Source organism: Gopherus flavomarginatus, chromosome 13, assembly GCF_025201925.1.
Source record: "Gopherus flavomarginatus isolate rGopFla2 chromosome 13, rGopFla2.mat.asm, whole genome shotgun sequence".
Taxonomy (NCBI): Eukaryota; Metazoa; Chordata; order Testudines; family Testudinidae; genus Gopherus; species Gopherus flavomarginatus.
The window spans coordinates 10,634,851-10,660,738 of NC_066629.1; the positions used below are offsets into that span (position 1 = coordinate 10,634,851).

Below are 25,888 nucleotides of genomic sequence, written 5' to 3' on the forward strand. Positions count from 1 at the left end.
GGGGAAAGACTGACTTGGTGTTTTTTAAAATTCAGGGCCAGAGGAAGTAAGGGAGATTTCACAGGGAAGAAGTTCCATACCCAAGGGCCAAATACTTCAATGGTGTCATCATCTGTTAACATAGCATACAGTGGCGGAGCATCATGTAACTGAAGTTAGCATCATAATGTGTACACACAAGGGAATACAAGGGGAAAAAAACTAGTAAAAGAAAAGAATTCCATCATGTGAAACCATAGACCCCCGGCATAGGTTTGAACTCAGAACATTCTGAGCCACACTACTGATTTCAACCACGTGAACTGAAGAACTGATGCCATCAGCTGGAGCAGTAGTAGGCTATTGTTCTCTAGGCACACTGTGTTAGGATATAGATATTCAGGCCTGTCTGCAAAGGCCTATGCTTTAAGAATTTAGCTGTATTCTTATCACTTCACTAGTTATAGAGGTATAAAAGAAAGAATCAAAACCACTGTCTGTGTAATGGCCTTCTCTTACTGGTTCTTCGGCTAAGAGCAGAGGCAGCCGTAAGCTGGGAAGTGTATGGTCCCATTCACACATTCCGAACTAGTCACATTGAAATAAGGTGCTATTGGGCTATTAGGAATACAATCCTGTCCTGATATTCCTATCACCTCCAGAGAAAGAGAAGAGCCTAGAAGATGTAAAAGGAAACTTAGTTTAATAGCATCTTGTCTGGCAAGAACTCACTTATCAATAGACACAGCTGGAAAACCCTTATGTCTGTATAGATGTAGTTGTGAAATCCTCACTTCTGTATAGTTTTGTATGTTTATTTGCACGGTCTCTGTCTGTTTCTGTAATTGTTTCTGTCTGCTGTATCATTAATTTTGTTAGGTATAAACCAATTAAGGTGATGGGGTATAATTGGTTAAATAACCATGTTACAGTATGTTAGGATTGGTTAGTTAAATTTCCGTAAAATGATTGGTTAAGGTATAGCTAAGCAGAATTCAAGTTTTACTATATAGTCTGCAGTCAATCAGGAAGTGGTGGGGGGGGGGAATGGGAACAGGTACTGGGGATGAGGGAACTGGGATCATGTTTTGCTGAAGGGGGAATGGGAACGGGGGAATGGGAACAGGAACAGGGACACAGGCAAGGCTCTGTGGTGTCAGAGCTGGGAAGGGGGACACTAAGGTAGGAAATGGAATCATGCTTACTGGAAGTTCACCCCAATAAACATCAAATTGTTTGCGCCTTTGGACTTCAGGTATTGTTGCTCTCTGTTCAAGGGAGAAGGACCAGGGAAGTGAGAGGGTGAAGGAATAAGTCACTAGAGGGTGAGATGACACATTAACTACATTGGTCAGGGGCATAGGCACCAACTGCGTGGAGCACCCAGGGAAAAAAATCAGCAGGTGCTCCGCACCCACTAGCAGCCAAGCACCCCCCGCCTCTTCCCCGCCTCCTCCCTTGAGAGTGCCGCATTCCTGCTCCTCCACCTCCCTTCCAGAACTTCTGCCCACTGCCAAACAGCTGTTTGGCACTCCAGGAGGAGGAATGGGGACACAGCGCGCTCAAGGGAGGAGGCAGGGAAGAGGTGGGGTGGGGGCGGAGACTTGGGGAAGGGGGTGGAAGCGGAACAGGGGTGGGAAGAGGCAGGGGGAGTGTGGGGGCTTGGGGAAGGGATGGGGTGGGGGTGGGTCCGGGGGGTCAACCACCCACTGGCAGGAGCAGAAGTTGGTGCCTATGGTTAAGGGTGTGAAAAATTCACACCACCTGAGCAGCATTGTTAAGCCGACCTAAATCCCTATGTAGACAGCGCTAGGCTGACAGAAGAATTCTTCCCTCGACCCAAATCCCGCTTCTCAGTGAGGTGGATTACCTACACCTACAGGAAAATCCCTCCTGTCACACTGAAGTGCTACAGAAGCACATCTGTGCCGCTGTAGCATTTTAAGAGACAAGGCCTGAGAGTTTAGACTCTTGGATGTCAATGGTGTTTTGGATTTACAGAGTGCTCATTGATGTGTGCATCTCAAAAGCGGGTAGGTAGGATATCTTACAAATATCCTAACCAACTGCACAGATTTGGTATATGCATTCTGAGAGGCAGTGTGACTAAATGGAAGAGACTTGGGTCTCCCATATTTGATACCTGGTTCTTTGTGATTTTGTGCAATCTTGCCAGTAAAAGGAGGAGGCTTGCTTTCCAGGATAGGGACATATGAGGTCCTGCTCAATAATAAGATTTGTTAAGTACAAAGGATTATTAACAGAAGCAGAAGGATCTATTTCGCTGTGTTTAATGTGGCTCACTAGCTCATGTGATGCAGGAAATTCTGCAGGTCCTGGAAGTGCACATAGTTTGGCTGAAATATTCATAAAACTAAGGGCACATCTACACTGCAAAAAACCCCTCACATCAGTGACTCTTAGTGCCTGGGTCAATTGATTCAGGCTTGTGAGGCTCACGCATCACAGGCTAAAAATAGCATAGACTGACTCAGGCTCGCACTGTGAGGCTAAAAATAGCCATGTAGAGGTTCCAGTTTGGGCTGGCATCTGGGCTCTGAGGCCCTCTCGCCTCGCTGGGTTTCAGTGCCTGGGCTCCAGCCCAAGCAGGAACCTCTACAGTTGAGCCAGACTCTGAGATGTGATGTCGCAGGGTTTTTTGCTATGTATATGTATCCTAAGGGACCAGTGTTGAACAAGTTCTAAAGTGCATGCACAAATGAGGACTTTCTGTATCCTATAACTTGACAAAATGTGGATGAATTTTCACAGGGACAGCGGAAAGGATCTCTCTGGCTTTCAAGTTCCTTCTCCAAATCATAGAAGCATTAAATTATTTTAAAAAATGGCAAAGCTACCTGTCACTGACCTCACTGAAAAACAACTGAACTGTTCTCACTCAAATTTCAAAAGAAACGAAACAACAAAAACATCTCAAGCCAAGAACAAGAATGAAAAATTTCAACCCACGTGGTTAAGGTCTGCAAAATTTGTAATAGCTGAAAATATTGTCTTACAATGGAAAAAACAGCTGCAGCTGCACCTCTAAGACCACCAGCCTCCCTTTGTTACAGTGCTTGGATGAGCAGTTAAAACTGACCAAATATCCTGCCCTGCCCCACAGCACTCTCTACTCTTGAGGTTGGATGGTACATTCAGTGAGCAGAACCTAGATACCTGTATTATATTATTGAGTGCTTAGAGCTTGTGATCAATATTTTTATAACTACACCTCTACCTTGACATAACGCGACCCGATATAATACGAATTCAGATATAATGTGGTAAAGCTGTGCTCCGGGGGGGCAGGGCTGTGCACTCCGGTGGATCAAAGCAAGTTTGATATAACACGATTTCACCTATAATGCAGTAAGATTTTTTGGCTCCCGAGGACAGCGTTATATTGAGGTAGAGGTGTATAATAATAACGTAGGAGAGGAGGAGGACATTTTGCAGAGGGAGGCTCTTTCTGCTGCAATTTTTTTATTCCAGATATTTTCTTTTCTCATAAATATCTGCTGGAGTAACACCAGCTAACCCAATTACTGACATCACATTAGCTTTTATGCAGCTATAGACACTTCACCAGAAATGTTCCTCAGTTTCCAGGCCTCAGTTGCCCTTCCATATACCTGAGCAAAGTGGGGACAGAATGTTGCCATTCTGGTCTGATAGTCACCTATTTTGCACAGGAACAGAGCAGGGCAGAATCCAGCTCTTAATCTCTACACCAAGGAGCCCACCCTGTTGTCCAGTATGCCAGCCAGTTGAGTAGGGGGCCAGATGCACTGAAAGCTGCACTGGCAGAATCTTTTCCTTGGATCAAAGAGGAAATAAAGCCAGGTGTAAAGGTGGCAGATGAAGAAGCAAGAATCCCCAGGTCCCCGTGAGCCTACAGTATCAATGCAGGGATCACTGCTCAGCGACACTGCTGCTTTCTCATCTATCAAGTTACAATACAGACAATTTTTAGTTTTAAAGAGCAAATGTTCTCCTCATCCTCTTGTGTCTACACATGAGGCCAGGGATGGGATATTACCCACAAGGGTCAATGCAAAGGTCACCCTGTTGTCATGGCTGAGGGATTAAGGAGAGAATGAGCCCACTGCTGTGGATGATTACATGGTTTATCATGTGGGCTAACTATCTGCCCTGAGATGTGGTGATGACTGCTAGTGTGAGCCTGCTGCCCAGATGGGGCTTGGACAGCGGGTTGAGCCAAGTGTGAGGGCAGGTCTGGCTGACTATTTATGTCACAGAGGCAACCAAACAGGCATCAGATAGTATCCCCGTATTCCTTTAAAAAAGCAATGATAAGTGAATCCCATGGTCATTTTAGACCAGTGGTGTATGAGGAATAACCAGGTGAGAAGCCGAACAAATTAGGAAGGAAAAGTAACAGAAGAAATTCAGAATTCCCCAGTATCCACTGAGCATTTCATCCTAATATCTTCCATCACCTGATCTCTAGCATCCCAGGTGCACTGGGGTCACTGTCTCCTGCATATTGTTCAGCACAAAGGTGTGTAGGAACCTTTAATTTCTCTGGAACAGGGGTCTCACCTAGTTTAAAGTGAATTGAAAGCTGCCTCCTGAAAAATCTATTGACAAAGATGCAAATGCCTCTCTGTAGACTCCTGCTGACATGTTAGCCCCAGGCCAGATTGCACTAACAGCTCAACATGCCACTCTAGTGATGGGAAGGAACTTTAAAGAGCAGCCTGGCAATAGTTTCTCTGTACCTGTAGACAGCTCGCTTGTCAGCCTCCAGCTGCGCCTGAGGGTCAATAGGAGCGCTGGGGACTGGGGTGTTGGCTGCTGCCGAGGGTGTTGTGATGTGCACTGGCTGTGCCTTAGCCGGCTGTTGCGCTGTGGCAGTCATCTGTTAAAACAAGACAAGAAAGCACTGGGGTTTAAAACAAACCAGATCTAGGTGTGAGTGAAAGGTGGTGGAGGTACTTCTCTGTGACTTTGTGTGTGTACGTTATCAATATTGCAGCATAGGCATGTGACCCTCTGGGTGCTTGTATGTGTGTGGTTGTAGCTCTGTGTTTATGTGCCACTGAGTCCTGCTCATATGTCTCTGGGTGCGTCTCAGTCTCACATTATGTCTGTGTTCCTGTGTGTGTGTGTCTGTGCATTTACATGTGTGTGAATTGTGTGTTACTGCCTCTATGTGCATCTCTCTGTGCAAGTGAGTCCATGTTTGCATGTGTGTGAGTGTCTCTGAATGTATGGGTATGTCTGTCTCCTTTCTCTACAGAGCTATTATTAGGGCCCTACCAAATTCACGATCCATTTTGGTCAATTTCATAGTCATAGGATTTTAAAAATCATAAATTTCATTATTTCAGCTATTTAAATCTGAAATTTCATAGAGTTGTAATTGTAGGGGTCTCGACCCAAAAAAAGTGGTGCGGGGGGCTGCAAAGGTTATTGTAGGGGGGTTGCGGTACTGCTAGCATTACTTCTGTACTGCTGCTGGTGCCAGTGCTGTCTTCAGAGCTGGGTAGCCAGAGAGCAGCAGCTGTTGGACGGGGGCCCAGCTCAGAACCACCGCCAGCAGCAGCACAGAAGTAAAGGTGGCGTGGTATGGTATTGCTACCCTTCTGCGCTGCAGCCTGCAGGGCTGGGCACCCAGTCAGAAGCTGCCAGATTTCACAGTCCATGATGCGTTTTTCATGGCCATGAATTAGGTAGGGCCCTAGTTATCATGTACCATATGTTTTTTGTCTGTGGTTTTGCTGATCTCATTGGTGTCTGTGTAACTTTTTGGAGGGTTGTGCCAGTATGCTTGATAGCCTTGTGGTCTTTTGTGTGTGTGTCTCTGTGTCAATGTGTTTCTTGGAAGCTATTCCATGGAGTAGCACATAATTGGAGGATGCCAGAACCATTAGAAAAGACAGACACACAATTCTTTAGTCCTGTTCCCCACAAAGAGAATTAATTGAGATTCCAGACTAAGTCTTTTTAGGACAGGAAGGGTCTGACATGAAAAATTCAGGAAATTCAGGAACAACAGATCTGCTCCACCATTGCCCTGCATCTTCTATCATCATTTACAGCCATGCAAAGTCGGTGTACATCTCTACTATTCTGAGTACCTATTGGTTCTCATTTATTTTGATGTAAATAATAAAAAGCAACACTTCTCCAAGAGTTTAGGCACCCTAAACATTATTAGCATTACAGCAAGCCCAAGAGCATGGCATGAATCATTTAGACAGGAGCTCTGCCAGACAGCTACCTGCAACAAAAGCTCTATTCCACCCTGCATTGTTCTAGGCAGGACACCCTCAGCCCCCTCTTCAAAAACCCTTATCAGGTGAATTTTACAATGTGACTGGCAGGTCATCAAAGCTGGGCTATTTCTGACCACTTTGCACCAGTGCAAATAATGACACCAGGTGCAGGCCAGCAATGAATTGGACCTAGCAGTTGGAGTGAGGATGGAACCACATGCTGACTTTAATGCCTTGGCTGAACTGCACCAAACACCAGGCTGCATGTCTCTCAGGACAGAGGAGGCCAATGCAAAGGGTTCTCTATGAGTCTGCATTTAGGCAATGTGTGTGGCCCAGGTACCTAGCTTTCTGAGTAAGTCAGAGCTGCATAGCTCTTTTGAAAGCCCAGCTCTGGTAAGTGAGTGCTGCTGCCATTGCTGGAGCCCAGAGCTGGCCAAAATTGGGGTGAAAAATCATTTCTTCCATTGCATCCCATCCCATGCCAAAAGGAAAAAAAGAAAACAAAAAGATAGGGACTGGGGTTTGGGGAAGAGGAAAAAACAAGCATGGAGAAAGGGGAGCAAATAAAAAACTGGAACAATAAAAAGCAAATATAAAAAGGCAATTTTTATTTGCAGATGCACACATGTTTTGCAAAAGACCACATCAGATCTTTCAAGCTGCATGCCTATCTGCTCACATTTCTTCCCACCCTCGAGCTATAGCAACTGATTTATAAACTCTGCCCTTACGGGCAAAGATCTTTGACCTGCAAAGGTCAGGCTCCTCACGCCCACCCTGAACTAGCACAAAACAGCTTGAAACACTTATTACCACAAAGCAATGTCATATTTCAGGAATGATGGTTGATCTCGGGTAGATGTGGCACCTGCACAAGGAAGTAAGAGTGCACAACCTTAACCCCTTGTGCTGGATTGCAGGTAGCAGCATGAGAAGGACAGCACTTCCTTACACAACTGGAGAAGAGTGGATGGGGCCATGTGGGGAGTGGTCAAAGCCTTGGCTCCACCCCTGTGCACTGGCTATGCTGACCTGCTAGGTATGGATCTGGAATGGGGGTATTTCCTCTTCAGAGTAAGTAGGGGCCCATCCAGAGAGGAGACTGTGTCTCTGAGCCACAATCTGCCCCTTAGTTTGCTCCAGGGGCAGCATGACCACACACTGCCCCTCGCTCACAGCTCATGGCAAAGCCACTGCTCACCCTTTGTCACTAAAGCTCCAAAAACAATCACAGACTCAAATACAGTAGGGCTGGCAACAAGGCCTCTGGTACCAGGCAGGGAATTTCCTGATAGTCCTTTCTCTGTAGTAAAACACAAAGACATTCTTTGCACTAGGAAAAGTGTACAGATCTGGTGCCTCTCCACTGTACCACCCATTTGCCTCTCTCTCTACCAGAAGCCAGGATTCAGACAAACCACTGAATTTCCAGACTAGTATTTTGGGAACAAGTAGCTGAAAAGTCAGTACATTTAACAGTACAAACCCCAAGGAATTAGCATCTGGATTGAAATGTGGAACAAGCCACTTCTTATTAGATTTTCTAACTTTTTATTTTTCCAAATATAATTCCCACCAATTCCTGTTGTCATCATCCAGCTACCCACCAGTAACCCTTAGCCCTGTTGAAGGAGAGAAATGCTGCAGCTCTCAAAATCTTATCCAAAGGTCACACAAAATTACTGCAAGACAAACCCAAGAGAGAAACCAACAGGACTCCACTGGCCATCACATACAGCCCCCAGCTAAAACCCCTCCAACGCATCATCAAGGATCTACAACCCATCCTGGACAATGATCCCACACTTTCACAGGCCTTGGGTGGCAGGCCGATCCTTGCCCACAGACAACCTGCCAACCTGAAACATATTCTCACCGGTAACTGCACACCACACCATAATAACTCTAGCTCAGGAACCAATCCATGCAACAAACCTCGATGCCAACTCTGCCCACATATCTACACCAGCGACACCATCACAGGACCTAACCAGATCAGCCACACCATCACTGGTTCATTCACCTGCACATCCACCAATGTAATATATGCCATCATATGCCAACAATGCCCCTCTGCTATGTACATCGGCCAAACTGGACAGTCTCTACGGAAAAGGATAAATGGACACAAATCAGACATTAGGAATGGCAATATACAAAAACCTGTAGGAGAGCACTTCAACCTCCCTGGCCACACTATAGCAGACCTTAAGGTGGCCATCCTGCAGCAAAAAAACTTCAGGACCAGACTTCAAAGAGAAACTGCTGAGCTTCAGTTCATCTGCAAATTTGACACCATCAGCTCAGGATTAAACAAAGACTGTGAATGGCTTGCCAATTACAGAACCAGTTTCTCCTCTCTTGGTTTTCACACCTCAACTGCTAGAACAGGGCCTCATCCTCCCTGATTGAACTGACCTCGTTATCTCTAGCTTGCTTGCTAGCACACATATATACAACTGCCCCTGGATATTTCCATTACATGCATCTGAGGAAGTGGGTATTCACCCACGAAAGCTCATGCTCCAAAACGTCTGTTAGTCTATAAGGTGCCACAGGACTCTTTGCTGCTTTTACAGATCCAGACTAACACGGCTACCCTCTGATACTTGACAAAATTAACAACGGTCCAATTCAGCAGCAGTCACCAACTGAATCAGAGAAATATACTTTAACATCCATACAAATATTCCAGAGCAGTGTGAATTCTTTACCCTTTCCCAACCAACTGCTCCAATCCCTCTCTGCTCCTGAACATGTTTGGGGAGGGGGACCGTTTTCTTAATTTGATTTTCCTCACTCTGTTGAATGTCTCTTCCTTTTACTCATTGCACTTCAATTTCTTTATACAAACGGAGGTGAATTCCTGAGAAATTATGGCAGACCACAAAATTTCGCAATGCTCCAGATCCAGTGCAATTTGACAATAATCTGTGTTTCTGCAGCAAATGGTTCCCTATACTGACTGTTAATATCATCCAAGGGTCAGCATGAGAGGAGATACTTTTCTCTGCTTCATCCCATTTCTATCCAGGGCGCATGGGGAGAGGGTGGCAAGAGCTACGTAATTTTGAATACATAAAGACGGTCATTTCACAGTTTCCAAAGAGACATCAGCCGAGAGGGACATAAGAACATAAGAACAACCATACTGGGTCAGACCAAAGATCCATCTGGCCCAGTATTCTGTCTTCTGAGAGTGGCCAATGCCAGGTGCCCCAGAGGGAATGAACAGAACAGGTCATCATCAAGACATCCATCCGCTGTTACCCATTCCCGGCTTCTGGCAAACAAGCTAGGGATACCATCCCTGCCCATCCTGGCTAATAGCCATTGATGGACCGATCCTTTATATGAATTTATTTAGTTCTTTTTTTAACACGGTTATAATCTTGGCCTTCACAACATCCTCTAGCAAAGATTTCTACATGGTGACAAAGTGGGCTGTAGCCCACGAAAGCTTATGCTCAAATAAATTTGTTAGTCTCTAAAATGTCACAAGTACTCCTGTAAAAGCAGCAAAGAATCCTGTGGCACCTTATAGACTAACAGACATTTTGGAGCATGAGCTTTCGTGGGTGACGAAGTGGGTATTCACCCACGAAAGCTCATGCTCCAAAATGTCTGTTAGTCTATAAGGTACCACAGGATTCTTTGCTGCTTTTACAGATCCAGACTAACATGGCTACTCCTCTGATACTTGACAAGTACTCCTGTTCTTTTTGTGGATACAGACTAACACGGCTGCTACGCTGATACATGTTGACTATATGTTGTGTGAAAAAATACTTCCTTTTGTTTGTTTTAAACCTACTGCCTATTAATTTCATTTGGTGACCCCTAGCTCTTGCGTTATGAGGAATAAATAACACTTCCTTATTTACTTTGTCCACACCAGTCATGATTTTATAGATCTCTCTCATATCACCCCTTAGTCGTCTCTTTTCCAAGCTGAAAAGTCCCAGTCTTATTAAGCTCTCCTCACATGCAAGCTGTTCCATATCTCTAATAAAGATATTTGCTGCATTTCACTCCAGGGAAAGATAAGATGATTGGACAGTGAAGTTACAGACCTACAAAGCTCTTGGGAGCAAATTCAGCACACTGCATTTAATTGTAAGCAGCACCGTGTGTAAGCACAGGCTAAAGAAAGTCCTTTTTATAAATATGTAAGCAGAGTCAGGATAAGCTCTACCCTGACATCTGGTGGAAAGAATTTCAGAGAGTGCATTTGCATAGGCACGCCGTCCATCTATCCCAGACTGCTGAGCTGTGGGACTGCTTGGTGACAAATGACTCACCCTCAGTTGGGTGGTACTTGCTAGACAAGGGACATGGGTTCCAAAACCCAGTGAATTGAGAGAGGCTGGGGACAGGTATCTGTGCCTGGTCGTGCAGTCTTCTTGTGGAGCCAGAAGCACCAGTTCCACCCCCTCCTCTCTCCACTGTGGAATGTCAGAGTTGATTTTTTATTCCTTCAAGAATCTAAATACAGGTTACTGAGCTGAATTCACTTTGGGCTAATGGTGCACTAGCACTGGGGCTCCCCTACTAAGAGCTGAGATCACTAAGAGTTGAAATCACTAAAGAGCTGAAATTACTGAGCTGAGAGCACTGAGTACTGTGCTAACTAGTGGGGGAGCCTGAAGATATACTGGGGAACAGAGTGGTTGGCGGAGTGGAGCAGTTGTGGGGATGGCTGGAGTGGATCACGGGACAGCTGGTGGCAGCGGAGCGGCTGGCAGAGTGGAGTAGCTGTGGGACGAGTGGAGCAGCCCATAGAGTGAGCGGAGCTGAGCAGTTTGCAAGGAGAACTGGAGCAGCTCATGGAGCAGAGCAGCTGGTGGAGCGGAGCAGTTTCTGAGGACGGCTGGAGGAGCAGAGTGGAGCGGCTGGTGAAGCGGAGCAGTTCGTGGAGAAGGTGGAAGCAGAACCCATGGAGAGGCAGGGCAGTTGGCCCCGGACCACGTAAGGTGCCCCTTTCTACCCAGGCTGGGGGGAGGGACCTCTACAGATAAACTCTCGAACTCTGGGGTGGCATTGACCAGAGACTTTTGGGTTGTTGGACTTTGGGGTGATTGGACTTAAAACCCTAAGGGGAAAAAGGACAGTGCCAAACGTACTTGGAGGTGGGTTTTTGTTTATGGTTTGTGTTATAACCCTGTTTGTGGTGTTTCTCCAATGGGACGCCGCATTGATTCCTTCTTTTATTAAAAAGATTTTGCTACACTCAGACTCCGTGCTTGCGAGAGGGGAAGTATTGCCTCCTAGAGGCGCCCAGAGGGGTGTGATATGTGAGTGTCCCAGGTCACTGGGTGGGGGCTCGAGCCGGTTATGCATTGTGTTACTGAAACGGAACCCCTGGATACCAAACCCGGCCCTTGTTGCTGCCAACTCAGAGGGGCAGAAGGGTTACAAATATAAACCCTGGTTTCCCAAAAACTAGCTGTCAAGGGAAAAATTGACCCACAAACACAGGACTTTCCATACACTAGCAACTTAGGAGGGCTTCTGATAACCTAAGCAGGCATGATGGAACACAGTGGTTTGGTTAGGATGGTTCCACTTTGCTGCTGTGTCCCTCTTTAGAGCCAGGTGCTGAAGAGATTGAAATGACTGATTAAAGAAACAAGGTGGGTGAGGTAATATCTTTTATTAGGCCAACTTGTGTTGGGGAAAGAGACAAGCTTTCAAGTGACACAGAGCCCTCCTTGAGGTCCATGAAAGGTACTCAGACTGTCACAGCTAAATAAAAGGTGGAACAGATTATTTAGCATACACAGTTGACACATATTCAAAGAGACCATTCAAGGTGAAATGGCCTGTTAACACCTCAGGATTGATAAAGTCTGCTGCAAGTGGTGCTTGCTTCATTCTTCCTCGGTTCAGCCTCTCCGAAGGAAGAGCTGAATAGTGTATTTCAAGGGTGGTGGAAATGTGAAAACCGAGGGCATGGCTACACTTCCAGATATAGAGCGCTTTGAGTTAAACCAGCCTTTGTAGAGCGCAGTAGGGAAAGCGCTGCAATTTGTCCACACTGACAGCTGCAAGCGCACTGGCCTGGCAACATTAGCAGCTCTTCCAATGGCCACAGAGAGCAGTGCATTGTGGTAGCTATCCCAGCATGCAAGTGGCTGCAACGGTGCTTTTCAAATGGGGTGAAGTGGAATGTGACAGGGAGTGTGTTGTGTATATGTGGGGGAAGAGAGTGAGTGGGTTTTTGGGGGGCTGAGAGCATGTCAGCACGCTATCTTGTAAGTTCAGACAACAGCAGACCTTCCCCCTGCCTCTCTTTCTCACACACAGCATTCCACAGTAATGGTTGCTTTGTCTCAGAGCAGATAAGCATGCTGGATGTCAGAAACAGAGCTTTAAAAGGGCATATTCGCATTCCTGCAGCGATTACAAAACAATGATAAGAGTGGTCACTTGACTTAAGGGGATTATGGGATGTTTCCGGAGGCTGATCAGAGTGCAGTAATGCAACACCTCATTCACACTGACGTCCAGGCGTTTCAGCCAATGTGCACCAAGCGTTAATCTTCTCACTCAGGTGGAGTACCAGGAGCACTCTAGCCCTGGAGTCAGAGTGCTCTACGTGCCTTGCCAGTATTGCCGGATAGTGAGCTAGGGCATCTGGGGCTGCTTTAATGCACTCTAACTCGCAAGTGCAGCCAAGCCCTGAGGATGTTTGCAATAACCCAAACTTGGAATGAACTTGGAAATCAGGGGATTTAGATTTCATTCTTTCCCTGTTTCCTCCTGAAGGTTAGTTAGATAATAAGAATGCCTTCTGCAGCTTGGGTCAGATTTGTGTACAATACCTCTGGACAGAGAGATTGCCTGCACAACCAATCATTTCAACACTGCCAAAACAGCCTCCCACACAATGACATGAAAACAAGGGATAAATCAGCAGTGGAGGAGATTAGGCTACAAACTGAAATCTTCTCTCTGTTTGGCTACTTTGGCCAAATGTCCCAGACCTGAGCACCGAGACATATCAGGGAAACATAAGACATTAGCAGCTGTGATGGGATGAGTATCTGCAGATTAAAAATAGAATAGTAATCACAAACCAACGTTTAGGTGAGGGGAAAGGAACGCATGCCAGCTGCCTTAATATGCTCTGAGTGTACAGGAAACACACCGATCATTCATTAACTGAATAGATGAATACCCTGTTTGTTTTCTGTTGGGAGTAACACAAAGAGTAACAATGTTGGAGAAACAAGAGTCACAACATTTACTCTTGATTTGCAAAGCAATGTTAAAATAAAGCAGATTTTATTGTCTAGCTCAGGGGTAGGCAACTTATGGCACACGTGCCGAAGGCGGCACGCGAGCTGATTTTCAGAGGCACTCACAGTGCCCGGGTCCTGGCCACCCATCCGGGAGGCTCTGCATTTTAATTTAATTTTAAATGAAGCTTCTTAAACATTTTAAAAATCTTATTTACTTTACATACAGCAATAGTTTAGTTATACATTATAGACTTATAGAAAGAGACCTTCTAAAAACTTGAATGTATTGCCAGCACATGAAACCTTAAATTAGAGTGAATAAATGAAGACTTGGCACACCACTTCTGAAAGGTTGCTGACCCCTGGTCTAGCTACATAGATGGTCTGTTGCTTAAAAAAGAAAAACAAAATCCCTGAAACTCTTCCAACTAATTTGTTCTCCAAAGTACAGAGATTATTCACCGTTTTTGCACCACTGAAAACCCCTTGCCTCAGAGTGCCTGTTGTAGTAGGAACTGAATAGAAACCAGCTCCTTTGTCCAGTGCTGTGCTCTCACCAGGACATCAACTCTCTCAAAGAACAACACTCAGCACCAGACAAAGCAAGCACAGCTTGACTGGGAACTTCACAGGCTTCCCGGCTTTGCCACTTCAGAGAGCGTGAAGTTGTGTAATTAAGCCCCTTTCACCTTTCCTGAAGTTAAACCTAGGAGCTGCTTCCCCACCTTTCCTCAACAGGCTCTGGCTAGTCTATTACATTTCACACAGGGAATGGGAGTCTCTCTGACCTGGTGGTTCACTTTTTTAAAGGTTGCTCATTGTGGAAATCTGGCTGTCTTTCAGCTACTAAACATTTGAGAGCCTGAAGATTTTGTAATTTTGTCTTACAATGGCAGACTTAGGATCAACCAGCTAATGGGTTGTTGATGGTAATTGTAAATTACACGAGTATCAAAGTCTGTAGCCACAAAAACAACGAGGAGTCCGGAGGCACCTTAAAGACTAACAGATTTATTTGGGCATAAGCTCTCATAGTTAAAGAACTCACTTCTTCAGATGCATGGAGTGAAAATTACAGATACAGGCATAAATATATATTGGCACGTGAAGAGAAGGGAGTTTACCTTACAAGTGGAGAACCAGTGTTGAAGGCCAGTTTAGTCAGGGTGGATGTTGTCGCCTATGCTACTTGTGCTACCTGCTGTTGCTCTGAGGTGTCAGCCAAAGAGCATTGGGAAGGGGACATCGTCATGACCACCATTCCCCATGTACCCCAGTAAGGCCACTGGTTTGGCCACTGGCCTTGATATCACTGCAGTACCAAAGTTGATGTGGTCTCGGAGCCCCTGTCGTGCCGGTGAGACCATGGAGGAGCTGTTGATGCCAGGAGCCATCAGAGCAGAGTGCAGCACGGAGCTGTAGGGGAGAGTCACTGGCTTGAGGTAGGGACGCTCTGGGGCCCGGAGGAGGCATGAGGGGCAGCAAGTGGGGGCCAGGGGACATTTGGGGGAGGCGCGCAGGGGCAGCAGGTGGGGCTAGGGGAGAGACCTGGCCCCAGAAATTGGTGCAGCAGGGCCCCAGGGCACTGAATATTGCTGGAGCCCAGGCACCACAGGCCCATATAACTTATTATTATGCCAGGGCTCAAATCATGTCAGTTCCAGCATCTCTTTTGCTGTGTTCTGGTATTTTTAATATTAAGTACCAGCACTATGAGTACACTTATGGGTGACAGTACTGGCAGTGCATTCCAGGCTTATTTATTTTATTTTTTGTTAAGGACTCAGTCCCTGGTGTTTGCAGAGGCTATTTATTTATCGAGAGTACACATAAGTAGCCTCTTCAATGTACCTTCAGGGACACAGTAGATGGAGCCTTGCTTCCACGCAACACAGGAAATCTGCAAGAGGGAAGACATGTCTTTTGTGAACTGTAGGAGCTGCACATTTCCCATGGTGTGCAAGAGCAGGCATCCCGCCTGTGCACCATAAGATGTGTGTAAGAATTCTCTTTCAACTCTTTTGCACTTGACTAGGAACAAGAGGAGTTAGGCACAGGTCTGTGCTTCCTCACAGCTGCACTTTCTAAGCCTTCCAAAAAAGTGTACTGCAGTAGTGTGAGGTTTTCTGATAATGATAAGAACTTTTCACCAGACACTCTTCCCACTTAGGGCTCTTCTCGATATTTTGTATTTGCTGTAGGCTCTTCTCTTCAATAAGGGATATTTCCTGGCTAATTTTCTACTTCATCCGCAGACACTTTTGGCTGCAGAGTTGGTCAGGAAAAGTCACAAGGACTTTTATTTTTTAAATAGGAACATTATATTTTTTATTCTTCTCATTCATAAAATAGTAGAACTAATTTAGTTCAAATTTTTATTTTTATAAAAACTTCACTTTCAGGCAAAGAACAAGCCTGGACAAGTTGAGCCCCAGAGGTTTGGAAAGGTATGAGCAAATAGAGGGCTAGAGTGAAAATTGTTGTTCAACTTTACCTGTAGAAGGGATCATCGCCACTCCTGCTTTACTTTTACTTCAATTACTTTAAGGGAAGGGAGGGAAAGTTATTCAGTTAGGGAACATTGGTCTGAAGCTAAAAAAGAAAAAAGGGTTTCTTCAGGAAAGTTTTTTTTAACAGTAAGAGAAAGTGGCAGTGAAAGAGACTCCTAAAGGAGGTGGTTGAGGTATCATCACTTCAGAGATTCAGGAGCAGGTTAAATGCAGCTTCAGCGCAGACAGTGTGGCAAGCCATCTCGAAGAGTGCTGGGGGTCCAACTGATGGTCCCTATGGTTATTCCTATTATCTATGATTACATTAATTCTTTCCAGACAGCTAATGGAATGTTTCTGCAATGACTTTTAGCAGTAGATAATACTGCTGAGGAAAGAATTCTGATTGTTAATGAGGCTTCTGCCATGAGAGAGCTAATTTTGATTGAATATTATGATTAATGCACTTCACAAGATTTATTTATTTAGAGCACTCACCACTACCCCAAAGGGAAAAGTCTCTACCATTATCCCTATTTTCCAGTGCATTGAGGTTAATTGCCCAAGGTCCATTGGAATTTTGTGCCAGTCTCAGGAAAAGAGACCTGATCCCTAAGATGATAGACTCATGTCTCAACCATTACATCACAGCGTCTCTCATGCAAATTCCTCAGTTATCTATACTTAGGCCTACTGTAAAATGATTGTAATTTAGGCACTGACTGTGGAACTGAGTCCTTAGACCTACCTAGAGTCTGAATTTCTGTATTGTGTATGGATCTTTGCAGCACATTTCTCAACACTGGAGTGAAAGTGTCCATGATGTACATACATGCATAGCTAAATTAGCTGCATAGACATAGTTGCCAAGTTTGGTGTAACTCCATGTGACAGTTTATGCAAATTATTGAATTGACTGATTTGCCTATTTCTGACTGATTTGCATACAGCCATAAACTTTGGCTTAAAAAAACATTCTGTGGCTGTAGTGCTCGTGCAGCACTGTGAATGAATCCCTCTGCTTATCTACAAAGCAGCATCAGAGCAAGCTTCACTCACGTACTAGCCCGCCAGCTTCCCAAGCACTGATCTGGGGGGAATCTCTAGGGATCACAGAGGAAGTTCAGTCTCCAGGTCATTTTTGGTCTCTCTGCTTAGTCTGCCAAAGAGTATTGGTGAGTTTATGCTGTGGGAATATTAGCTAAGGGACAATGCACATTAGCATGGAGATGATAGCAGGCTCATAAACCTCAATGTGTGCCTAAACCAGGGGTCTCAAACTCAAATGACCACGAGGGCTGCATCACGGACACATCCCCCTCACTGCCCCCTGCCCCTCCCCCACTCCACCTCTTCCATTAGGCCCATCCCTTCCTTGCCCCATTCCAACCCCTTCCCCGAAGTCCCCACCCCAACGCTGCCCCAGGGGGTGCACAAAGGGTGCAGGGTGTGGCAGGGGCTCAGAGCAGGGAGTTGAGGTGCAGGAGGTGTTCAGGGGGCTCAGTGCAGGGAGTTGGGTGCAGGAGGGGTGCAGGATGTGGCAGGGGGCTCACGGCAGGGGGCTGGGGTGCAGGAGGGGTTCAGGGTGCAGCAGGTGGCTCAGTGCAGGGAGTGCAGGAGGGATGCGGTATGCGGCAGGGGACTCAGGGCAGGGAGCTGGGTGCAGGAGGGGTGCAGGGTGTGGAAGGGGGCTCAGGGCAGGGGGTTGGGTGCAGAAGAGGTGCAGGGTGCAGCAGGGGGCTCAGGGCAGGGAGTTGGGGTGCAGGAGAGGTTCAGGGTACAAGCTCCAGCCCGGTGCTGCTTACCTAGAGTGGCTCCAGGGTTGCAGCAGTGCGCACCGGGGCCAGGGCAGGCTCCCTGCCTGCCTGCCTTGGCCCCTGGCCCTGCACTGCTCCATTTCAGGAAGTAGCAGGAACTGTGTCCCTGCAGCCCCTGGAGGAGGGGGAGGGGGAGGGCTCAGGGTTCAGTGCGCCTGCTGCTCTTGCCGCTCCTCCAGGTACCTCCCACGAAGCTCCCATTGGCTGCGGTTCCCTGTTCCCGGCCAATGGGAGCTGCGAGGGCCGGTGCCCGGAAGGAGGCAATGCAGAAGCCTTCTGCCTCCTTCCTCCTCCTCCCCGGACCGAAAGGATGTGCTGCCAGCTGGTTCAGATAGTGGCACGGGGTTTGCAGCACCACAGGGAGCAATCCTGCGGGTAGGCAGAGGGGCGGGGAGCTTGGCAGGCCACACGCAAGAGCCCCGCAGGCTGCATGCGGCCCATGGGCCGTGCGTTTGAGACCCCTGGTCTAGACTGTAGGCACTAGCTTGAGACAAAGCCACACTGTAAATGTGGGTTACACAAGCACATAATTTGGGAAATGTCTTTCTTCCCAATATGGGGAAGCAGAAGAGACTTAAATAAATAAATAATTGGAGATATACCTATCTCCTAAAACTAGAAGGGACCTTGAAAGGTCATCAAGTCCAGCCGCCTGCCTTCACTAGCAAGATCAAATTTTGCCCCAGATCCCTAAGCGACCCCCTCAAGGGCTGAGCTCACAATCTTGGGCCAAGCAGGCCAATGCTCAAACCATAGAGCTATCCCTCTACCTTGTTAGAGAGCTGGGTTCTTAACTTGCTCTACATCATTTAAAATTAAGACGATCATCAAAGGTGATGAGTAAGCCTATGTTATTGGTGCCCTGGTAACAACCAGATGTTTTGTATAAATCAAAGTCTGAAGTACATTTTATAGCTCTCCCTTAAAGAAGTTACTGCTTTTTGTGCGTGTGACCCAGCCATGGACTTGCAGCAAACAACCCAGCAGGTAGCAGTGAAAGAAGGGAGTGTTCAAACTTCTCCTGTCTCTTTTCAATGTGAAATTGCAGGATTTTCTCACCCAGGAAGAGACCACCTGGAAAAATGACACAGCATTGATAGATGTGTCCATTCTACCCTCTTCAAAACTTAATAGTCATTCTCTAGCTAAGGAGGTCTAGTTCTCTAGATTCACACAAAGAAAGTTATAGAAACTATTTATTACATTTTAATCTGATTCTTTCTCTGCTTTTAATAACTCCTGTTTTTCAGAAGCTACTGTTATGTGAGTGTTTCATACAGTCTGCCCTGAAGGAGAATTAAGTCCATCCACCTACCTACTGAGAGGTAGTGAAGGGAAACTGGGTGTCTGGATCCTAAAATCCCCATTCCTAGACTAGGCCACACGGCCTCAGTAGAGGTAAACTCTCCCAGTGAGGAGTTTAGAACAGGTTCTCCGTGTGCATACAAGGACAGAAACCAAAGGCCCTATGTGATGGAATATATTCCTGTATTCACACCCTACACACTACTGTAATAATCTTTGTACAAAATATGCCTTATGAGATATCATTTGAAAGCTAATAATTCACTGGTTACTAATATCAGGATGAAATGTATGTAGCAACATTATATATAAAGCTATGAACATAAGCTGAAATCATGACTGAAGTGTGTTTGCCAGGCAAGTCTGTTTCTTAAAGACAAAGAACAAGTTGACACATTAGCCAGGTGTCAACAAAACTGATGGGCATTCACTTATCATGTGGTCATTCTTTGGTAAGGAAGGGAAGCAGGAACAAACAGATCTGCAGTTTAGCAAGCAACAGAAACCCTCGGTAACCCTCGGAAAAATGCATTTCAAAGGTGACTGAACTATAAAAGTGAGGGGCAAACCCCACCCCCAAGTTATCTTTCCCTATCCGTCTCTCTCCTTTTTACCTAAGAAGACAAAAGAAACAGCTGTTAGACTTTGGAGCAGCTCTTGGTCTGAGAATTTGGTCAGCAATGTGACTGGAAATATGTGGTAAGGGACTTCACCTTCAATCAAATACAGTTTATTAAGGGCTTGGCTACATTTGCAGATGTAGAACGCTGGAAGTTAAACCAGCATTCGGAGACTGCAGCAGGGAAAACACTGCCGTGTGTTTACACTGTCAGCTGTAAGTGCAGTGGTGTGGCCACATTGGCTGCTCTTGCAATGACACAGAGAGCAGTGCATTGTGGTAGCTATCTCAGTGTGCAAGGGGCTGCAGTGTGCTTTTCAAATGGGGGGTGGAGTGTGATAGAGTGTGTTGTGTGTGTGGGGGGGAAAGACAGTGTGTTTTGGGGGGGCAGAAAGAGGGTCAGCATGCTGTCTTGTAAGTTCAGACAGCAGCGGATCCCCCATACCCCTGTCTCTCTCTTTCTCTCTCTCACACACACACATGCCTTGGCAGCAGCAGCATTTCACAGTAATGGTTTTCTTTGTCCTGGAGCAGATAAGCATGCCGGCTGTCAGAAACGAAGCTTTGAAAGGGGACATCTGCATGCCTGCAGCTGAGTTCAAAACAACGACAAGAGTGGCCACTTGACTTCAGGGGATTATGGGACATTTCTGGAGGCCAATCACAGCACAGTATTGCAACACATTGTCCACACTGACACCCAGGTGATTCAGCCAGGGCACAGCAAGCTTTACGCTTCTTGTGGAGCTGGATTACCAGGATTACGTCCAGCTGCAGAGTCCAGGCACTCTAAGTACCTTGCCAGTGTGGACACCTCAGGAGTTAGGGTGCCCAGGATTGATTTAATGCACTCTAACTTGCAAGTGTAGCCATGCCCTAAATTAGTATTAGGAAGTGTTTTATCCTTATTTCTCTTGTAACCATTTCTGATTTTAATGCCTGATATTTGTACTCATTTAAAAAATCTCTTTGTAGTTAAATAAACTTGTTGTATTCTTTAATCAAAATTAATCTAGTATTGTCTTTAAATGGAATGTGTGGGTGTCATAAACATACAGCTAAGGGTAACATAAAATCCCTCCTTACCCTGTAAAGGGTAAATCCCTCCTTTACCTGTAAAGGGTTAAGAATCTCAGATAACCTGGTTGGCACCTGACCAAAAGGACCAATAAGGGGAGAAGATACTTTCAAATCTGTGGGGGAAGGTTTTTGTTTTTGTGTTCCTTTGTTCTCTCCCGGTCAGCGAGGAGCCAGGGCAGGGAAAATACATCTCCCTAAGCCACATCTGAACTAAGCATCTAATATTACAGAAATAGTAAGTAATAGCAAGGAAATGTGTTAGATTATCTTTTGTTTTAGCTTGTGAATTTTCCCTGTGCTAAGAGGGAGGTTTATCCCTGTTTTTGTAACTTTAAACTTTTGCCTAGAGGGGAAATCCTGTGTTTGGAATCTTTGTTACCCTGTAAAGTTATCTTCCATCCTGATTTTACAGAAGTGATTCTTTTATCTTTTTTTAAATGAACTTCTTTTAAGGATCTGATTGGTTTTCAGTGTCCTAAAGACCCAAGGGGTTTGATCTGTGCTCACTTTGTAACCAATTGGTTAGGATATTATTCTCAAGCCTCCTCAAGAAAGGGGGTGTAGGAGCTTAGGGGGATATTTTAGGGGAGGTAGGGCTCTAAGTGGCCCTCCCTGAATGTTTGTTTAAATCAGAGGTCAGCAACCTTTCAGAAGTGGTGTGTCGAGTCTTCATTTATTCACTTTAATTTAAGGTTTCGTGTGCCAGTAATACATTTTAACGTTTTTAGAAGGTCTCTTTCTAGAAGTCTATAATATATAACTAAACTATTGTTGTATATAAAGTATATAAGATTTTTAAAATGTTTAAGAAGCTTCATTTAAAACTAAATTAAAATGAAGAGCCCCCCAGACCGGTGGCCAGGACCTGGGCAGTGTGAGTGCCACTGAAAATCAGCTCGCGTGCTGCCTTCGGCACCCGTGCCATAGGTTGCCTACCCCTGGGTTAAATCATTTGGTGGTGGCAGCGATACTAAGGGCAAGGAAGGAATTTGTGCCTTGGGGAAGTTTTTAACCTAAGATGATAGAAATAAGCTTAGGGGGTCTTTAATACGGGTCCCCACATCTGTACCCTAGAGTTTAGAGGGGGGAGGGAACCCTGACAGTGAGTAAGTCCCTTTAAAGTAATAATCTGTTGTATATTGATCCCCTTATATCTGGACTGTCCAGGAGAGGGCTGGACAGTGCAGAACACATGGTTTGGAAGAAAAATCCAGGACCAGGAATGTGTTGGGGTCATTCTGCAGGTAGTATCCAAGGCTGCTGGAAGCCAGAGCGTAGCTGGTGTTTGCTCCTGGACCAAGAGTGTAGCTGTACACAGACACACAGGGTGGGACCTGCACGCTGGCAGACTGATTGTGAGCAGCCCAAGTTGGAAGTTACAACAACAAAGCATTATGAGGCACCCCTAGTTTCAGGGCAGGGGTAACACAGCCCCTCACTGGTCTGGATTGCACCCAGGAATGTCATATGCTAGTAGGAATAAGCTGGATCAGGTATGGGTGACAGAATTTGCTTTCCTCTAGTCTGATAGACTCCAGGTTTATGGGCCTTCAGGGACCCACAGTCAAGTCTATAGATTGATGGGGACTTTTTGCAGAGGGTGGCTTAAATGGGAAGGCAGGGGACTCAGAGGTTTTAGCACCCAGGTGTGGTGTTTATTACCATAACTGATAACGGGTCAAGTGATGTACATATAGGATTGTATAGATCTTTATTTTACATGCACCTGGCGGCCACATTGTTATAAAATGATGATAAAGAAGAAAATAAAGAATATCCCAATGAATTAAGCCAATCTGGCATATGCTTTTGATGGCTGTATAATGCCTACGCTCCTGCTCTGACCTATCTCTAAGGTAAGTTCTACATAAACATTCCACTTCAGCCGTGATGCCTGGACCTAAACAACCAAGTGCCTTTTAACACACGCTTTACAAATGTTTAATGGGACAAATGAGTCTCAGTGCAAAAACGATTGTTCAAGAAAAGTAAGTTCCCTGGTTTGAGCCTTTAGTGCTATCAGTGCAGTCACTGCAGTGCCCTCGAGGGGGGGATATGACTGGGTTGTTCCTAGATTACAATTAGCATGGGCCTTGCAGGAGAATGTCACAGGTGGGACCTCCCTTCTGGACATATCGTGATTTTATACTACAGTGACAATTCTGGCTAGTTCCTATCCTCGAACCTATAAGCCTATAAGCATTGTTCACTACCTTCCTACTTCCTTCCTTGGCTTATCTAGTCAGCCATATTTCTCCTTGCTTCTTTCAAGTTATTGAACATAAGTTCAAAGTTAGGGCTTATGAAAAAGTTTTCAAGGTCTGTTAACTTCCCTCTCTGCAGCCAACCCCGGACTTAGATCCGGCTGTCCACCATCTTCACTGCAGGGTTGGACAGGTGCCACAGGATTTGTAAAATGTACAACCACAATAGTGGGGTTCACAGCTTTGCTTTGGTCTGAGATGTGTAGCAGTTTGTAAATACCTGGTATTTTAGATATTAAGATATTTTCTATTTGTATTTAAAAAACTGTCCTCAAGGCACATCAGTTGTGGCATCACACCCAAGAGACTCCACGGTGCTTTCTGCTCCAGTCCCATCTCTGCAGGGGTCACTGCCTCTGATTGAAGACAGGAAATTTCTTTTCTTCTTGCTTTATTTTGAGGATACCACTAGGCCACACTTCATCCTGTGGGAAAACCCATGGAGGGGCCAGAATTCTTCAAAAGGTTCCTTGGGATGTGTCCCCTCAGTTGGGAGAAACTCAGGGTGGGCGAGGGATGGGACCTCCACACCATGAATCTAGGGCATGCACAGGGAAGGCAATAGCCAGAAAAGATCCACCCTGAAGGTTTGGCTGCCTCTGCACCTTACTACACTAGCCTCCCTGTTTTGGCAGCATGCCTCCTGCCATGCCTCCTCCTGCCCCCAGTTCTTCCTACACAGCCAGGCTTCTGCAGAGTTTCAGAGATAGGTGGCCAGAACCAGAAAGGTGGTACACCTCATCTTCGATATCCCAAGGGGAACTCTACCTGTGCCGCAGTGAAAGAGATGATACAGACTATGTTATCTAGTGTAGCCAGTTAAGTCATTTTACCATCTGTTCATCATTGTGTTATTGAGGGTTTGTTCAACTCTTATGCTATTTCATATATAATCAATGTATGCTAAATAGATGTAAGTTCTAGGATTATAGCCTTGTAAAACTGACAAGTATTTAGGTATGTAAGTAAAGCATGACTGTAATGCACAGCCTATAGTCTGAGGCCTGTAAGATTTTAGCTTAGCCATAGTAGGCCACAGGCTTAAGAATGCTTGATGTAAGTGGGTAACCTAGGCATAACCCTATGTAAGGTTACAAGATTACTGGAAAGAAAGTGCCAAAAGGTGATGTTACAGAAAAACAAACTGTATCAGATGACAAAACAACAGCATGAAAAGTTCGGTTCTAACGGTGGGTTATCATGGACACATGATGTGCGTAGATACTATTGAGAATAAGGGGAGCTAAGACAACAACCTATGAAAAATGGTACACACCAATATTCGCTGAAATTCTCATTCATAGAATCATAGAATATCAGGGTGGAAGGGACCTCAGGAGGTCATCTAATCCAACCCCCTGCTCAAAGCAGGACCAATCCCCAACTAACTAAATCATCCCAGCCAGGGCTTTGCCAAGCCTGACCTTAAAAACCTCTAAGGAAGGAGATTCCACCACCTCCCTAGATAACAAATTCCAGTGCTTCACCACCCTCCTAGTGAAAAAGCTTTTCCTAATATCCAACCTAAACCTCCCCCACTGCAACTTGAGACCATTACTCCTTGTTCTGTCATCAAGTACCGTTGAGAAGAGTCTAGATCCATCCTCTTTGGAACCCCCTTTCAGATAGTTGAAAGCAGCTTTCAAATCCCCCCTCATTCTTCTCTTCTGCAGACTAAATCTCAGGTCCCTCAGCCTCTCCTCATAAGTCATGGGCCCCCTAATCATTTTTGTTGCCCTCCGCTGGACTCTTTCCAATTTTTCCACATCCTTCTTGTACTGTGGGGCTCAAAACTGGACATAGTACTCCAGATGAGGCCTCACCAATGTCGAATAGAGAGGGGAATGATCACGTCCCTCGATCTGCTGGCAATGCCCCTACTTATACAGCCCAAAATGCTGTTAGCCTTTTTGGCAATAAGGGCACACTGTTGACTCATATCCAGCTTATTGTCCACTGTAACCCCTAGGTCCTTTTCTGCAGAAGTGCTTCCTAGCCATTCGGTCCCTAGTCTGTAACAGTGAATGGGATTCTTCCATCCTAAGTGCAGGACTCTGCACTTGTCCTTGTTGAACCTCATCAGGTTTCTTTTGGCCCAATCCTCTAATTTGTCTAGTTGTTAGGTGTGGTCAGAACAACAATATAAAGGAGGCTCCCTGTCTGGGTAAAGGTGGGAAGACCCCCAAGGGAAGACCCATGGGAAATCCCAGCAGGAACCACTTCTCTATCAATGGACATCTGTTGAGATCTCCATCAGATCCTGGAGTTTCTTTGGGGATGTAAGTAGGAATACAGTATTAGTCATTCCACAGGTTTTTGCAGCATTTCTATATTCATGGGTAATTGTAACTACTTACTGCTTTAACAAAACTTGTAGTACAGTTAAGACTTCGTACTTGTGATTGGGTCTGTGGTCACTGTCCTTGGTCTTTGTGTGTTCCTGGAGTCTCCAAATTTGAGAAAAGCACCAAAGGTGATTTTCACTCTGTCAAGCTTGAAACTGTAACAGCAGCTGAACCCACTGTAGTTTAATACAAAATCATTAAATTCCATTTAAAAAAAAGTCTGTTCTACCATGTGTATATGAAGAGACGTACTGTCCTTTTAACACGTAGGTGTCAGCCTTAGGCAAAGGCTGGATAGGTAGCTTCCAAGGGTACCACATCTAAAGAGGTTCCAGCAATAGGACCTGCTGTGGGCACTCACAAAGAGACCAGACCCTGTATTGATAATCTGCAGCTGTAGAGCTTTGGCTTATCTAGGTGTCAGTTATCAACTGCGATCCTTGTCAGCCTCCCGAAAGCCAGGGCAAATGATTCTGGTCCTCCTGGGAATTAAAGCTACTT

The 25,888-nt window shown here is 45.6% G+C and overlaps 1 protein-coding gene across 10 annotated transcripts in view; it reads right to left on the minus strand.

Moving 5' to 3' along the window:
• The window catches only part of PKNOX2 (PBX/knotted 1 homeobox 2), a 623,477-nt gene that overhangs the window by 238,655 nt on the left and 358,934 nt on the right, over window positions 1-25,888 (minus strand). For all 10 annotated transcript variants that reach the window (XM_050921671.1, XM_050921661.1, XM_050921668.1 and 7 more), the window contains one exon: window positions 4,722-4,861. In XM_050921671.1, coding sequence (XP_050777628.1) covers window positions 4,722-4,861 — 140 coding nt within the window. The remainder of the gene's footprint in view (window positions 1-4,721; window positions 4,862-25,888) is intronic.